Source organism: Melospiza melodia, chromosome 12 (genome assembly GCF_035770615.1).
Source record: "Melospiza melodia melodia isolate bMelMel2 chromosome 12, bMelMel2.pri, whole genome shotgun sequence".
NCBI lineage: Eukaryota > Metazoa > Chordata > Aves > Passeriformes > Passerellidae > Melospiza > Melospiza melodia.
This window is the reverse complement of record NC_086205.1, coordinates 14,151,081-14,167,758: the sequence shown is the minus strand read 5'-3', so window position 1 is coordinate 14,167,758 and position 16,678 is coordinate 14,151,081. Positions and strand designations below refer to the sequence as shown.

The following is a 16,678-nucleotide window of genomic DNA, read 5'->3' as shown; positions in this document are numbered from 1 at the left end:
ATATACGTTCCTTAACTAACTCATGTGAAATGTTATCTTCAACAACATTGTTTTTATATAATCAAATTTAAATGAAAACGTTTCCAATAGGCAGACATACAAAATACTTGTGTTACACACTACAGCTTTGGAAAAACTGGACTTCCTACTCACCCCAGGCAAAGTTGTTTGTTTGTTTTTGTTTTTGGGGAGGGTCTGCCAAATAAATAAAATCATTTTTACCTCATTATCTTCAATCACCATTGGACATGGCAAGTGAGTAAACTGATTGCATTACTTCACAAGTATTTATGAAAAATTTGAAAAGCAGTAATAGTCTTACAGTACAAACACTTGCATATGACAGAACAGAGCTCAGAAAAACAAAAAAATGCTACAATTCATTTCTGTATATGTAGAGCTTTACATACAATGAAAATCAAAACTGCCATCCAGCAGTACCCCACTGCTCTAACACTGACATTTGTTTAAACCTGGAGGGAGGTTATGATGGAATTGCCCACAATTATCACATTACATTCATTTCCCACCCTAACAGGCAGCATCTTCCACATTTCACTTAAGCTTTAAAATTGTAGTAAGCTCTATTAAAAGACTTTTAAGACATCCAAGACATTCATTACACATACACAGTAGTAACAGTAATCATATGCAATTATCACTTGACTTGAAGACTGCTGGTTCATATTTCTAATATTTTTAATACTTTTTAAGACAAACCTTAAAAAAAAAACAAAACAAAAAACAACCTAAAAACAAAACAAAAAAAAACTCCATCAAATCATGCAGAAGATAAAATAAATTAAATAAAACAAGGTGTTCAGCTTCTGAACTGTGCAAGTTCTGGAACTCAAAGAGGGACTTCTAAAGGAACTTCTCAAACTTCATCCCCCCCTAAAAAAAACCAAACCAAAACAAACAAACAAACTCAAAGAACCCTACCAAGAAAAACTTGGATCAACACAAAGGTCAATTTATTTTTTCGTTTAAAGTTAAAGAAAAAAAATCAAAAACAGATAGTAGCAACAGAAATTGAGAATTGCACCTAAACCCAGAAATTCTGACGACTGAAGAAGTTATCCCTTTGCAACAGTCACTAAACCCATATCCACGAGAAGTCTGTGCACCTTAGCAGGAACACAATAACAGGGCAGTGCAGCACCAGGTGCATTGTGCCACATACAGGGCTCCTGGGCCTCTGCATTTCATCACCTTTGTGTCTGCTACTGGTCCAGGAAACTCCAAATGTCCACGTTCTCTCAGATGTGACACGTGCAGATAAAACTACTCTGCAAGCACTCAGGGCCCTTTTGCTAAGCACTTCTAAATACATCAGGATGGAGTTAAGATTCAAGTGAGAAACTTACAGGCTTTTTGGTTTCTATCATTAGGAGGGATGGAGGTTTCTCATTAGATGGCTGACTTGGCTGATTTTTTTGATCTGAGAATCGTGACGAAGGTTTATAGATTTTACCCCGTTTTTCATCTGTTTCATGCTCCTCTGAAATGAAAGATAAGTTGAAAGCAAATCTTATTAACTCATGCTGCACAACACTGTTCATTAGAAAGAATGCTGATTTGTAGTCCTGGTCATTGAATGCAATATATTACCCCATTTTTAAAAAGCTGACAATATGAATTTTATATAGCATCTTTTAATATGAAGGAAAAGAACATGGATTAGGTAGTCTAAACCAAGGCATTTTTTCTTCATATAGTTAAAGCACAAATCACACCACTGCCTACCTCAATCAAGGCATAAAGTAGATTTTAGCATCAAGTTTTTTTTGCTCCTAATGTAACATACTAATTTTAACATGCAATTCAAAGCCAATCTTCATCTTTACTCAAAGCCAAATGACCCACCACCTCCAAAAAAAGATTAGTTATACCTTTAGATGCATTAACGATTCCTCCTCTTACAAATGTTTTCACTTTATTACCATCACCTCCTTCAAAGGCAGCAAGGAATTCTTCATAAATTTCTGCAGCAGCCTTCTCATCCTCCTACATAGCAAATGTTCATCTATTTACTATCATCACAGAACAACTTTCACTAGACAGTTACTCTTAAATTAGCTATGTGACATTCATTTTTATTTTCTAGAGTTCAAGCTACAAACAGCATCAAAGGAGCTTTAATTTTGGATAATTCAAATTTCTGAGAAATGTGGGCAGAACACAGCACATAACACACAAATCCACTGAGGCTGTGTGTTCCTTTCCAGGAGTTTACATGGCAATTTAACATTCAAAAGATGCCAAACAGAAAAGCTCAAATCAAAGGCTTATGAGCCTGGAGCTTTGCTGGCCTCAGCATGAGAGAACGGTGCCCATTCCATCTCAGCCTTTACCATCAACCCACGTGGCTGAAGGAGATCCACAAGAGGATCACCCTTTCCTATTTCAGGAAACCCTATTTCAAGAGAACTTGATTTCTCACAGAGAAGGAAAGAGTAAGCTTCTCAGTATCATAAAGCCATGAATGCCAAAAATACATTATACATGTAAAATATAATTCACTTTCACTCTTAGAGAGCTACAATTACCAAAATTAAGATATCTGGTTGCAATCTAAAAGCAAATTTATCTGAGCTCTGCGTACAAAGTAAAATTTTCATTGTACACCATTACCTTCTTTTTTAATTCTTCTTGCTCCTTCTTACTCAGTGTCCGTTTGGCAGCACTCATTTTGCCAATACTGAATGCTTTAAGTTTACTTTCCATTAGAGGCTGCAAAGGGAGTGAGAAAACAGACATCAAACTGTTTACAAAACAATGAAAGTAATGCTACTTTTGACCTCGGCCTACACCAGTAACTCAAACAAAACAAAGAAAGGCCTTTTCTGTACTGATCTGTGAAGTTTTCATTATCTAATACAACCAAAAAAAAAAGTGTGGCTTTTGTAAAACAAATTATCCTTGGTTTAATGAGGAAGCTTTTAATACACCACTCAAACACAGCTGAAATCTGAAGGACACTTGCTGTAAGAGCCTGGACATTTATCACTGTGCAGTGCTGCAGTTTGTAAACCTCCAGAAATACATGCTTTGCCTTACAGTTCTTCCCCCTTCCCTCACAAAAGCTTCTCTGACTCTTTTGGCAAGAATAATGTTTGTGCAAGGTTGGACAGGTAATGGAACAACCATATGGATGCTAAATTTCCATTGTACTTTAAGGTAAAAATTAACAGCTTTGCTGGAACAACAAAATGTATTCTAGAGGTTTTCAGCTATACAAAAACCTCACACAAAAACTTCACATTCAGCTCCTTGACTGTTTCTAATTTCTTTCCAAAACCCTGATGAAGGAAGTACTCCACGTAAGAGTAATTTCTGGAATTCTTAAGACTCTATTCTGGTAGTTGACAGGCAGCAAAGCATCAAGAGAAGAAAGACAACTGGATGGAGAGCATGTTCCAAAGACATGGGCAGTGGGAAGTTAAAAGAGAGAAAAGATACCTCTCTGGAAACTCCTGCCTTAACACAGTAATTCATGAAGAACCAGCACAACAACAAAGCCCCAGAAGCTACTAGTCTTGTTTTCAAAATATTTGTGTTGCTCTTACACAGAGCACACAGCGATGCTTAAAACTATGATTTTTGCAATGACAGTTCTTAAAAAAAAATCAACTCAACGCAACATCAATTCAAATAAGGTGAACAACTTAAATGTCATATCATAAAAAATATTCTGATACCAACTGGAAAGAGTTTCCTCTAGGAATAATTTTCTTTGCAAAGAGTTTTATTTCTAGTATCAGCTTCCTAATAATTTTTTTTTCATAAAAAAGCACCATTAAAAACAAACTGTTGGAAATATCTTCAATTTATAATCCCTGCTTAGCATCACTCTCAGATCTGTGCTAAGCATAGGACCAAGCAGTTCATACTTCCTTGAAACTGTTCCCTCTTCATCACTGAAAGTAAAGCTATCAGTGACAAATTTATGCAGTGTTCTCTGTGAAGTTATCTGGTTTATGACACCATGTTTGTCAACGTGAGATACTGTGACAGGCTTATCAGGAGCTTTTAATTCATCTCTGTGTTTTTAAATTTAATAAAATCCCATCTCCCAGATGTCTGAAAAGCAGCTTCTATTTCAATATGTCAAACAATATACAACCTTGGCATGAGCACACAGCAATGGCACAGCACTGCAGGCAGAGCAAATACCACACTCCTACCCAAGGCTTATCCTGTCATCAGAAAATAATCTCTCACAGTAATGTCACAGGATACCTGCAGGTCAGCCACATGAATATTTGTTCCAGTGACATAAAGGAAGCAGCTGCAAGATAAAGAGTTCTGGCACTAAGAGCTGCTCAGTTTAGAAAGGGTCTCAGGAAAAAAAACACCTGCCAACTGGCAGGAACAATATAAAGTTAAGATTGAACTAATTTATGCCTGCTAGTTAGATTCCAATAGGCAATTATAACATTGTCATTAACCATATGCAGCTTCACAGAATTCTTAACAACAGAACTACACAAAACTTGAAGATCTTCCTCCTTCAAAAAATGCAAGATACTGTGAAAAGGGTAAAGCAAATGACAGAAGCAAAGAGAAGCTTAAGCTGAGTAATCAAATCTCTGTATGAAAGCAAACTTCTGTTTAACCAGAATACTGCACTGACTGTGAAGTGGCACAAAGCACTGAAGTTCCAGTCCCATCAGTACAAAATACTCAGAAGAGATTTAAGAGTAATTGCCCAAACTGTAGCAAGTAAAAGAAATCAATAAAACAAGCTACTTCTCTATGAAAAGTTTCTGCTACCACAACTCAACTAATGCTCTTACAAGCAATTTAACAGCTGGTAATTGACTTCTGCATGTACAAAATCAAATTGAAATCTTGAAGAAAATCCAAACCACAGAATGAATTGTCTGGTATTAACTCCCAGTTTGGCTCTTGCTGCCTGTTTTCATTTTAACTCAGAAACAGGTAAGTCTTCATGCAACATACCAACCACACAACCAGGCAAAGGTCTCGTCACTGAGGGGATAAGGGGCAGGGGGACAGCAGGACCAGGTTATTCTTCTTACCTTTTCCTTTATCATATTCTATTAGAAAGAAAAATAAAAATAAAGGATGGAATTAGGGCCACACTGTCTCAGCCTCGAGAAGCCAACTGCATGTGAAAAAGCACTTGAATATCCCATGATTCCCAGGACCTTGCATCCTCAAGCACTCCCCAGTGTAAGAGACAAACCCATACAGAGTCCTTGCAGCTTTTTTCTGTTCCAGTACCCATTATGGATGCAGTGCCATGCAGCACAGCTTCCTACATTGCTACTTGTTTTGAAAGTTTCAAGGAGTATTTTTAAACATGAAATCATTGGTTCATTTGCAAACACCTACAGCTTACATACCCAATGCACCAGACTCTGCCTGTAGCAAGCAGGTTTCTTTAAAAACAGGCCTAGTTTGGGTTTGGTTGGAATTTTTTTGGTTTTTTGTTTAAGTGTTTTGGACTTACATGTGAATCAGCAGATCCAGTGGTATGTACTGCATCTGGCCCTCTGACCTGAGGAGAGAACGAGGAGGAGGTGAGGCACACAACAAGAAACAGACACACAACCTCTGGGGGGGTTTCCCAGTTCTTGGAATATGAATTGTCATTTCAATTTCAACATCCAAATACAAAAGAACAAATATACCTATAATCCATTTCAATGATCTATCTGACCTAGGTCACCTCAGGAGCAATGTCAATATAAGGCAAATAAGGGACAGAGCTAAAGATAGACCATTAAAAAATCTGAATTTCCACAGCTGGATTTTATAAATACATCAGTAATGGGGAAAAAAAATAGGTTAGTTACATTGCATCTTCAAGGGTTGTCATTAAAGGCTGTCAAAGATTATATTAAGTGCTTGATTACATTTGGCTTCCTATAAAATAATTTCCAAAACTGTTTTTACTATATTGTGCATAGATGGGACCTGGCCACCTCAAAAACCACAACATGTGACCAGGTACTCACTGGTTACTTTAAACTCCAGCTGAACTTTAACACCTAAACCAGCATATACACAAAATCAGACTTTAAATGAGCTTAAGTGATGGAGAACACACTTTTAAATTATGTAATGCCCAAATTCCAGAAAATTAAAAGTATTATTGCCTGATGCACAATTCATACTTTAACTGAAATTTAAGTCAAAGTAACACATTTCCATTAGCTGAAATTAGCATTTCTCCTCATTACCAGGAGTTTATAGTTTATACCAGAAATAGTAATATATGATGCTCATTTCCAGTCTTTCAAAACCAACAAGCAACAAATACTACTCTAGAAGATCATTTACTAGGCCTTGTTTTTATTGTGCATGCTGCTTTTTCATCAGCTAAGACAGAGACATTTCTCTTTTAACAAGTGTATTCCTATGTTATACAGTAAAATCAATTTAGAAAGAAATGGTCTTCAACAGAAACCAGAATTAAGTGCACAAAGGCAGAGTGCAACACACACATACAGCCCTAGAAAGGGAGAAGCAAAAGGCTTCCAGGAATATGTTTGGAGGTTTTTTTAAGAAAGATGATTGGGGCAGGAAAAAAATGGGGGGAAAAAATCATGTCTTACTCTCAAGGACCTCCCAAATCCCCTTCCTTGCAGCACTGTACATGAGTCACAAGCACAACTCTGCACAGAAGCCAATAACAAGCTGAGTTCACATGCAGCAGTAGCAGTCCATTAGAATACACATGCAAGCAAATATCTCAAGCATTTTTTACTAATGCCACTGCCTGCAAACTTCTCCTGCTGTGTACTTGGTGCTGGATTTTTTTGTGATCTCCAGCTGCCTGTGGCACTCAGATCAGTAATCTGTTATGCACAGGTCTCCAGACAGCACAAATGTAGCCTAAGGAAAGCTGTCCTCCCCTCAAAACTTTAGGAAAGTGCAGGCCAACATCACACAGATAAAAGATGTACACTGCACAAAAGAATTGCAGAGCATGGGAGCAGCATTCTCCTGCTGCCAGCTGCCACCCTGCGGCAGGCAGCACCCAGCTGCAATTCAGCCTTCCAACAAACAGTGAGAGCTGCAGCCCAAAACATCAGTCCCAAAGGTGGAGTGCACAGGGCTGTCTGCCCTGCTGTGCTGCTCCAGGAAAGGAGCTTGTCTGGCAGCAGCACAAGGGAACGGCCCCTTCCCGAGTCCCCACATCTGTTCCACTGATGGAAGTGTTGATAGTGACAGCTCCCAACAGGGGGGTGCTGAAGCTGCTCACAGGGGGGACACACACAAAGCATTACACAGAGGAACAGTGGCAATGCTCAGTACAGACAGATTATCCTGAGGAAGAACATAAAAAGAAGCAAGACACTATATCTGCTTCTGCAGCAGCAAGCAGATGATACTGCTCAGAAAGGCTGCAGTGTGTGGTGGCACACAGAGATTCTGTGGGAGCCCAGTGGCACTTCCCAACCCACCCAGAGACCACAGCACTGTAGAGCCACTGAACATAAGCTGAGCAGCACAATTTCTATTCAGGTGCACTCAGAAAACTTCTAAAAGCAATTTTAGCTTTCAGACCAACTGTACCCCACAATAATTAGCAGCTTTGGAGAGCCATGTCATCTTCCTCCTTCAACAATTCTTATTTTTAAGGTCTTCTTTTTCCTATGTATAAATTTAGTTCTACCTTTGATACTGCTCCTGACCAACCAAGCAACTGTTCTGACAAAGCACAAGATGAAAAGGCTCTTGACAAAACCACACATTGCTATCTGCCAGTTTCCAAACAGCAGTTATTTTATTTTAAAAAATCACAGATTCTCCCAGCACTGCACTTTCATCCATCTGCACTGCCTTGACAAAAGGGGCCATTTTGTTTCCTTAGGAGTCAGACCAGCTGCTCTGACTCAGCGGAATCGGTGTCTAACAGAGGGAAACATTTCAGAAGATGTTGCCCACCTGTGTTGAAATCTAGAGCAGGATTGTTTTTTCTGTTCTCATCATGTCAGGAAGCTCAACTGAATTTAACTGCTGAGAGACACACAAAGCTCTGCCCTACACATGAGATGCGAGTGAGGACAGCTCCCTCCTGTTCAAAATGCCAACAGAAAAAATGCAGTGAATCCAACTTCCAGTCACTGCCAGCACAGACAATTAACAAATAACTTCTTACCCCCAATTCATTGCATCTCTGCATGAGAACTATCTTCCTTTTTTTGTCCTCACCCAGACTTTTTTAAGCTGGATCACTTTTTCCATCACTTTCACACTGCACATTTGTCAAAGCACGTGCCAGCACAGCTGAAGTGTCATTTCAGCAGCCTGCATTAAAATACAGCCCTGTCAAAGCCCAGTCCTGGAGCTCAGGTCACCCAAAGCTGAATCCAGCCAACCTCACTCAACCTCCAAAAGAAAAACCAAAAACTTCAAAGAACCAGACAAATGAGATTTATGACAAACTTCCACGAAAATGACAAAGCAGAGACATCTCTGAGATCCTGATTTGTTCTAGCTTCATGGAAGCTTCCAAGGAAAACAGAGAAGAGAACAGCTCTTCCAACGTCTTTCTTCCTGCCCACAAATCCAGCTCTTCATGGTTTCTCCAGACTTAAAGATCTCTCAGTAAACCTGGCATGATTGTGTTATTTCACAAGTATTTAAAATACACTGTATACAATAAATATTTTTTTTAATTAATACTGATGCCACTTAGTGACACAAAGAGCAATAAAAGCACAAAGGCTGCCAATAGAACCCAGGAGACAATCTGTGGTCCTATAAATGCTGAATGGTATTTTTACAACTGTAACTGCTACAATTTAAAACATAAACGAAAGCCCTGTCCTTGAAAGAACCAATAGCTTCAGGGTGAAATGTTTACAGGAAGCTCTGCTGAAAGCCACTCCTGCCCTGTTTAACACCTTCCACCGATCCTGCCCCCACAGTGGTCACACTGAACTCCAGCACTGCTCCTGGTCTAGCTCATCCCCCACCACAGGGAGATGGGGAGCTTCAGCCAAAGCACCTCCCAGCTCAGAGCAGCAGCCTGCTGCCCAAATCATGCCAAAGTAACCAGAGAGGACAAAGCTTGCTAGGGAAGGAGTAGTGAAGGCTGGGACTCCTTGTGCCAGCACCAACAGCAAGGAAAAACAAATGGAACACATCATAAATTAAGATGTCAAAATTCAGCTAAAGGAGGTTCCCAGGTTGCCTTATATTTTTTATTCTCCCTTTCTTTCCAGAAAATAAGTGCTTGAAAACACCTGCCAATTATTTCACAGCTAATGTATTTAGTGTTTGCAGTTACTGCAATAATGCAGGCCAGAATTAGTTCCTACCTGAGTAATCATAACCTGCAAACACAACAGCAAATGGACAGTGGCTTTCTCCAGAAGTATTTGTACAGAATTGTATTCCACTAGAACTTTCAACTCAGGTAACAGGTCCAGCTTTTGGGGTGAAAAAGGGAAAAGTACAGCCTGGTCCAAGTGGAGTATTTCAGTATTTCTTCTGCATATGGCACCCAATTAGGACAGCAGTCTATGTAAGAGCAGAGGCCTTGCCAGACAGTAACTATTCTCAGAAGATACAATGACAAAATCAAAGAGTCACTGAGCAGCTAAAATGTCCTTACATAAATAACAGAACATCTGTATCTGTCATTTCAGAATCATGCCCTACACTGATGTGCTGTGCAGTCTTTGCAATGTCTATTTCCTATTCTTTAATTATCCTTCTTTCCTACTTGGATTTCTGGAAATCTCAAGCACCAATCTTGCTATTCTAATCTCAAAGTGCCAAAGGAATAGTTAATGCTTTTGCAACACATTTCACATGGGAGACTCTCAAAGTAATTTAGCAGCTGCCAGTATCACACAAAGCAGCTGCCACCACAGCAGTGCAGGCACTGGGGGCTCCCTGAACCTGCACCACCTCCAGCAATGCTTTCCAGTGAATCAAACAAACAATGCCTGGCTGAAAAAATGGGATTTTACACTACATATATATATATATAAACTGGGTCAAATTTGGTACTTGGACAACAAGACTGAAGAACAAATTCCAACCATTCTGAAGGGGAGAATTTCTTTTATTTCAGGCACTAGGTCATAGCTCCTCACAGAGCACAGGAAATAAAAGGTCACTGTGTCTTTCCAGCAGGTATTGAGAAGCCAGCAAAGGCACTGAATTGGAACTGCCACTGAAACATATTCTATGAGTCTGGGAGGTACATAAAGTACTGCATTTGCAAAACAAATGTAAATGCAAAAGAAGCCTACAACTTCACTTTTAATTATGTAAGTAAATGAATCCTAAAGTTATTAAAAAAATCAAAATGTCTGATAAATAATTACTTCATAAAATCTAGCAAAATGGTTATTTGCTCAACTGTTAAACCATAAACATTCTCATATAGGCTCAACTAAAAATACACATTTTAATCCCTGTGTGAATAAACTAATTAAAACAAATATTAATAATTTCAATACCACTTCTTTCTGCAGACATCTGAAAAGTATCTCAATGTATATCACAAGCACTTATGGAATAATAAAACAAAGATACCAAAGGGGACACACACTGTTCAGCCCCCTAAGATCTCCCAAGATTTTGTTTTTGAGAAATAAATCCCAAGAGATAAGGATGTCTTATTTTATTTCACTTTTCAACAGAAACATTCCCATGGATCCAAGCAGGTACTACCCCTATTTTCTGGGGCACATACAATAATACTGACAAGAAGGAACAAGCCAGATCCAGAATGTAAAGTGGAAGATGGCAAGGATGTCTGGAGGAATGGAACTGAGGAGTGAGGGGAGTGCACAGAGTGGCAGTGCAGGTACAGACTGTCCTCAGCAGGGCTGGCAGATGAACAGTCTGACCTTACAGTCCCTAGGTGGCTTCCATGGCATGGAAGAGTTAACTGCCTGAACAACCTCTGCAGGACTGACATCTAGGACAGAAAACAATCCCTGTAAATTAATTATTAGTGTATATTGAAAGAAAGAGTATCATCAGTACAGAAATAGCAAATGACACAAATAGCCTACAATGTAACTGCAAAAAGAAAGGGTTGGTGTTCTGTACCACGCTATCAGCTGCACTCATCAATAATTAAATATTCTATTTCTAATTATACTTGAAATCCCAAAATGTCCTATTCCCTGAAAGGCACTGCCCACAAATTAAGATTTATTTTACTACTGAAGTTTTCTGTCCAGCTCTTATTTGCCATTCCAAGTCAAAAGCAAGATAAAAGAACATTTCTTGGCAATATTTGGAACAGATCATAAAAGGGAAGCAAAAATAAAACGCTCCTACTCTAATAACAACTGAGTAAACATGCAAAGACTTTAAGTAACTACACTTCACTACCAACTACGTTAATTACTACAGTTTCTTGGCAGCAAAATAAAATTTTAAAAAACTAAATAATCCTGGTCTTGCTTAATAAAAAGATGGGCAAAAATTATTCATTTATAGCACTGGTAATTCCTGAGCCATAACACGGCTTTCTGTTTGAATGGCTTGCACACACACACACACACCAAAACCTGGAGGATTTATATATTTCTGATCTAAAACCTGAAACGAAAGTGAATGAAAGGGAGCAATCCTCAAACCATCAGCGGCCAGTGCACCCCCCAAAGTATCTCACCCTCCACCCTCGGGCAGGAGCGATGCCGGGAGCGCAGGCAGCTCCGCGCTGCGCCCGCTGCTCCAGAGCACAGCTCTGGGCCAGGTTTTGCAGAGCTGCTGCGCTACCTGCGCTCCTGGGCTGGAAATCCAGCCAGCAGCACCTACAGGAAGTACAGAGGGCTCCGTGAAAAGCGCGGGGAACGCCGCAGCAATTCCATGAAACTTATAATTTCACCGCGCTTCAAAAGAACCCACTCCATCTCAATTCGTGGTTTTCCTTCCCACCCGCGAGCTGGAAACTCACCCTGCGCGGGCTTCGGCCCACGTGGAGGGAGGGAGGGCAATGGAATGGAAGCCGTCGGTGGGCACGGCGGGGCTCGGGCACTGCGGGCCGGCACAGCGCCGCCACCGAGCCCCGCGCCCTCCTCGGCCGGGCCACGGGGACGCCACGGGGACAGACACGTGCCCGGGCCGCTATCGAGGAGCGGGCGTGCCCCGCAAGAGGCCCGGGACCCGAGCCCCCATCCCGCCCCCCACCCCGTCCCGGGGCCCGCGGTCACCCCGGGCTCAGAGCAGGCCGCGCCGCCCGCGCCTCGCCGCCCCGCCGCTACCGGGCCCCGCCGCGTGGGCAGCGGGCCGCGGGCCGGGTTCCCCGAGCGCATCGGAGCGGGCCGCGGGCCATGCCTCCCGAGGCGAAGGGAGCGGGCGCGGGCCCGGGGCGGAGCGGCCTCACCTTCCCGGCGGGTTTCTGCGAGCCGCCGGGCGCCTTGTCCGCCATCTTGCCTCTCCCCTCGCCCAGCCCTGGCGGCGGCCGGGCGAGCGCCGATCCCACCGAGCCCGCGAGCGGAGGGCGCGAAGCCGATGGCCGAGCCGCCGATGGCTCCCCCCGCCCCCCCGCGCGGCAGGGCCGCCCCGTCCGCTGGCAGCGCTCGGCCCGCACGGCAGCGACGGGAAACGGAACGGACAGCGCTGGGAACAACCCGAAATGCTGCACCTCAGTGAGAAAAGCCCTTCAGTACTGAAAGGATAACACAGCACACCCTTTCTTACTGGGTTTGATATCACACTACAACTGCAAGTGTATTGAAGGCTGTTTAACTGGGGATTATAACCAGCCGTCACATCTATCACGAGTCTTGAATTCCCGTGCTTTCATGGATTTTCAGAGTGGAATATGCAGGGGCTGAGATAATACTTAAGGAAAAGACAGGAAGATACAGAGAAGTTAATGAAAGCTTTAATCCACCACCTGCCGACACGCACTGCCCTGTGAGCGGCGGGAGGGAGCAGGGCCTGTGCTAACAACCGCTGGGGCAGCGGAGAATGAAAGTTCCAGAAGGAAGGGGGGGGGGGGGGGGGGAAGCAAAAGGAAAGGTTGAAGAGGGCAGAGGCAACTGCAGAGGGCTGGAAGTTTATAGAGGAGGGCAAAACTCTCAGGAAACCTCACCGGCTGCAGATGTGCGTCCAAGTGTGCAGGGACATGGTCTGCTGAGAGCCGCTGCTCTGCTCGCAGCCGTGTCAGGGTGACGGCTCAGCTGCGAGCACGTCCATGGCAATGTCACCGCGTGTCACCAGCGCTGAGCAGGCTGGGCAGGGCGGACAGGGCACAGCGGCGCGGCAGCGAGGCTCACGGCGGGCCGGAGAACGGCAGGGAAGTCTCTGTCCCTGAAGGGCGGAGGACGCGGGTCAATGTGCAGGAAGAGCACGGCGGGCAGCAGGAAGAGCTCCCTGGGTTTGCTGCCCCGCAGGCGCCGCCAGGGGGCAGGCACGGCCCGTGCCGAGCGCCCGCCCGAGGCGGCCCGTGCCACGTAAGGTGACTCCACCCGAAGTTACACAAAAAATGGCGAAATAAAAAATAACGCTCCCCATCGTTCCTTAGGTACGAGCTGCTTTACTCCGCAGTTCAGTCTGCAGCTGCAGCTGAGGCAGGGAGAAAGGTTACACGGCACCACGCGTTTCTCGGGCTGCTGGCGCCGCCCTCCGCCACACAAGGCGGAACGTTCCGGTACCGGCGGGGCGGCCGAGGCCCCACAGAGGGGGGATTTGTACCGAATACACCGGAGCGACTGCAGCGATAAGCGCGTGCTGGTCCCATCTCCAGCCTGCAGGAGCCTGCACGGCTCTCTTGGATAAATTTGAGGAGGAATCACTGAGGCTTGGCAGGAAGGAGAGGGAAATCAAACCCACGCATTGACAGGCACAACTCCACCAGTCTTTTTTAGGATATTTTGAGCCCCAAACGTTCCCATAGAGGAGTCCTTCCACATGAAGGGATGCCGTTGGTCAAGGAGCATTATGGATGGATTAGGCAGGATTTACTGCTTCAGAATCCAAGCCAAGCCCTTCTCTTCCCCCATCTTTCCCCCTGTTTACTTGAGAACCATTTCACTGCCTTGCAGATATACAGGATTAGTATAATCTGTGGCCTGCTTTTGGGGTGGTTTTTACCATATTAGTGCAAACAGGTGCAGCAATGAGTTGAAAGCAAACCAGCTAGGGAACTTGGGGCTACAGGAGAAGACACGAGATGATGCTCAACTCTGCTGGCACCATATTAATAAACCTGGCATGAAAGATGACTGACACTTCTGGATGAGAAACAGACATCTAGCTGGAAAGAGGAATGTGCCTTTGGATGATAAGAGGTTTCGGGGCCAATAATGTTTAGAAAATTTGTGCTCCATTTGGCCTCAATCCCTTTATTTTATCCACCTCATTAATCCATTTTAATTATCCACCTCATTGTTCAAGTCCTCCTCTTACTGCTTAGCCTCTACTCTCTTTTGCAATTAATAAACTGCACCAAATTAAGAGCATCACAATCCAGAGCATGCTGAGAAAAACAGGAAAGAAATAGCTAAGAGTTTCAAAGGTCATCTCTAAAGATAATTTTTCAGAATGAACTGTATTCCTCAACCTGTGCTATTTATAACACATTGCAATAGTACAGTAGCACTTGTATACAGTTAGTGAATGAGAACACATGTCAGGCTTTTGGGCTTCATGGGAAAGCGAGGGCAGGAAGGAAAGGAAACAGTGAGATACAGAAATCCATGGAGAATTAATGCTGGAAAGGGTAGCTAATAATAATAATAATAATAATAATAATAATAATAATAATAATAATAATAATAATAATAATAATAATAATAATAATAATATTTAAAAGCAAATTGTAGGCATTTTTCATTATAATGCAGTAGGTCTGGTTGCCTGCAGACCTGGGAATTGTTTATTAACTGTAGTCACAATGACAAGTATCATTAGACAATATATTTGGGAAAATCACGAATTATCATAAATAATTAACACTAAGCTACATTAAGTAAACCACATGCTGCAGTGTGTTACACTTGTCTTTCTGGCTGCTTTTTTCCCAACTTTCAGAAGAAAGCTCTCCATTGCTCTCACTCCAGACCAGGGCACAGAACTGCTGCAATTCTTTAGCAAACGTGGGTGTGAGGGAAAGGGAGAGGAAGGATTTCGGGTGCTGTGGAAGTTCCCTAGCCTGTGGCAAAGGAAGCACGTTCGAGGACATGAGGCAGGCAGATAGTGAGTAGGACAGGAGTGCAGCTGCTGGGTGTACAGGTTTGTAACTCTGTAGTTTCACACTTTGCTGTGTAGTTTCGCAGAGTGGCTCACGGATCCCTAAAGCAACCGCCTGTGTGTGTGTTCCCCAGCGCTTAGGCAGCCGTCTTGCAGCTTCTTCCCTCATTGCGCCCTGCGCCTCCTCCGCCAGCGAGGGTGCTCAGCAGAGGCGGCGGCAGCTCCGCCGTGCCCCGCGGGTTGCTAGGGGGCGCTGCGAGCGGAGGCGGGCAGCCCTCAGCCTGGCCTCAGTTGAGATGCCTTAGCAGGGACCACCGCAATAACGAAAAACAGCTAGAGGGGCTGTCTGGGAGAGGGCACTTCGCCTCTCAGCAAGTCTGGTCTTGCTGCCACTGCTCTGTCTGCTCTCTGTCCCTCGGCAGGAGCCATCTCTGTGTTACTCCATCTCTCAGTGCTAGTGCTTTACCTTCCCTAAGCTGTGACTGCTGCTCTACTCCTGCCATTCAGCAGCTGCTCTCCCTTCCAGGACCTCGCTGCTCTCTCCTGGTACACGTCTTATCAGGGAACCCGGGCTCTTCCTCCCCCTGGGATGCCTCAAGCAAAGAGGGGCATTACCCAAAGCAGTCACAGGGGCAGCATCTGACCTGCGCCGTCTGGCTGAGAAGGGTCGGTCATTTGCAGTGTAGTTTGCAGGCATTAGTGCAAGTATCAAATGAAGGCTTAATTTCAAAAGTTCTCCTGCAGCTTCTTGTCAGAGAGAATTAGCCTACGTGGCTAGAATCCAGATGTGCACATCTATCAGCTGTTTTGAAAGCACGGAAGTTCAAGATTAGTGCAATGCCAGTCATTCCTTCGCCATACTGAGAGTCCCTCCTGTCAGGTTACTAACAGCGAGTAGCAATTTGTGCTCTGCAAAACACTCCCACTCTGCACATACAAACAAAACAATTTCTTAGTTATGCACTTTGTAAGTGAGGGTTCAGTTCTGCAACCCTTGCAAAGGACAAGCTGTACTTTGCTCTTACCACAAGCCCCTGGAATCTGGGGCAGTGGTGGATTTTGACCATGGAAAACATGAAATATGCACCCACCCGATACGTTATTCTTCATCACAGTGAAACTAATTTCACAGCAATACTTACGCTCAGATTTGCTGCTGTCAAGAAAAAGGCAAGTTTTACCTCAAATCTTTCAAAACTCTATGAAGACAATAACTAAACTTCCAGAGAAATTTTCTTTAAATGTGAAGAAAATTTAGCCAGTTTGCTGTGCTTGGTGTTTTTTTCAGATGGGTTTCATTGCTGGTTTTTAAAGCATAAAGGATACAAACCTGTAGATATTCAAGGTAAAGAGGGCAGAAAATTAGAAGCTCCTGATCACCGAGACATTAAAATGAACATTGCTGTGCAACTATGGTGTTGGTTACTGCTATTCCCATTCACAACATCTACCTTTTCTCTCCTCCAGCTGAAGCTTTAAAATATAGGTATCACTCCCATTTTTTTATATCTATCAAGGTATTAGCTTT

The 16,678-nt window shown here is 43.4% G+C and overlaps 1 protein-coding gene across 12 annotated transcripts in view; it reads right to left on the bottom strand.

Moving 5' to 3' along the window:
• Window positions 1-16,678, bottom strand: part of U2SURP (U2 snRNP associated SURP domain containing) — an 87,152-nt gene that overhangs the window by 29,543 nt on the left and 40,931 nt on the right. For 2 of the 12 annotated variants that reach the window (XM_063166918.1, XM_063166925.1), the window contains exons 1-6: window positions 12,338-12,418; window positions 5,480-5,527; window positions 5,046-5,063; window positions 2,635-2,733; window positions 1,893-2,007; window positions 1,368-1,501 (exon numbers count right to left, since the gene is read on the bottom strand). In XM_063166918.1, the coding sequence (XP_063022988.1) occupies window positions 1,368-1,501; window positions 1,893-2,007; window positions 2,635-2,733; window positions 5,046-5,063; window positions 5,480-5,527; window positions 12,338-12,382 (459 nt within the window). In that variant the 5' untranslated portion in view covers window positions 12,383-12,418. Of the gene's footprint in view, window positions 1-153; window positions 196-1,367; window positions 1,502-1,892; window positions 2,008-2,634; window positions 2,734-4,965; window positions 4,986-5,045; window positions 5,064-5,479; window positions 5,528-12,337; window positions 12,419-13,051; window positions 13,244-16,678 lie in introns of those variants that run through there. The other 10 variants (XM_063166914.1, XM_063166915.1, XM_063166920.1 and 7 more) reach the window with 9 other exon arrangements.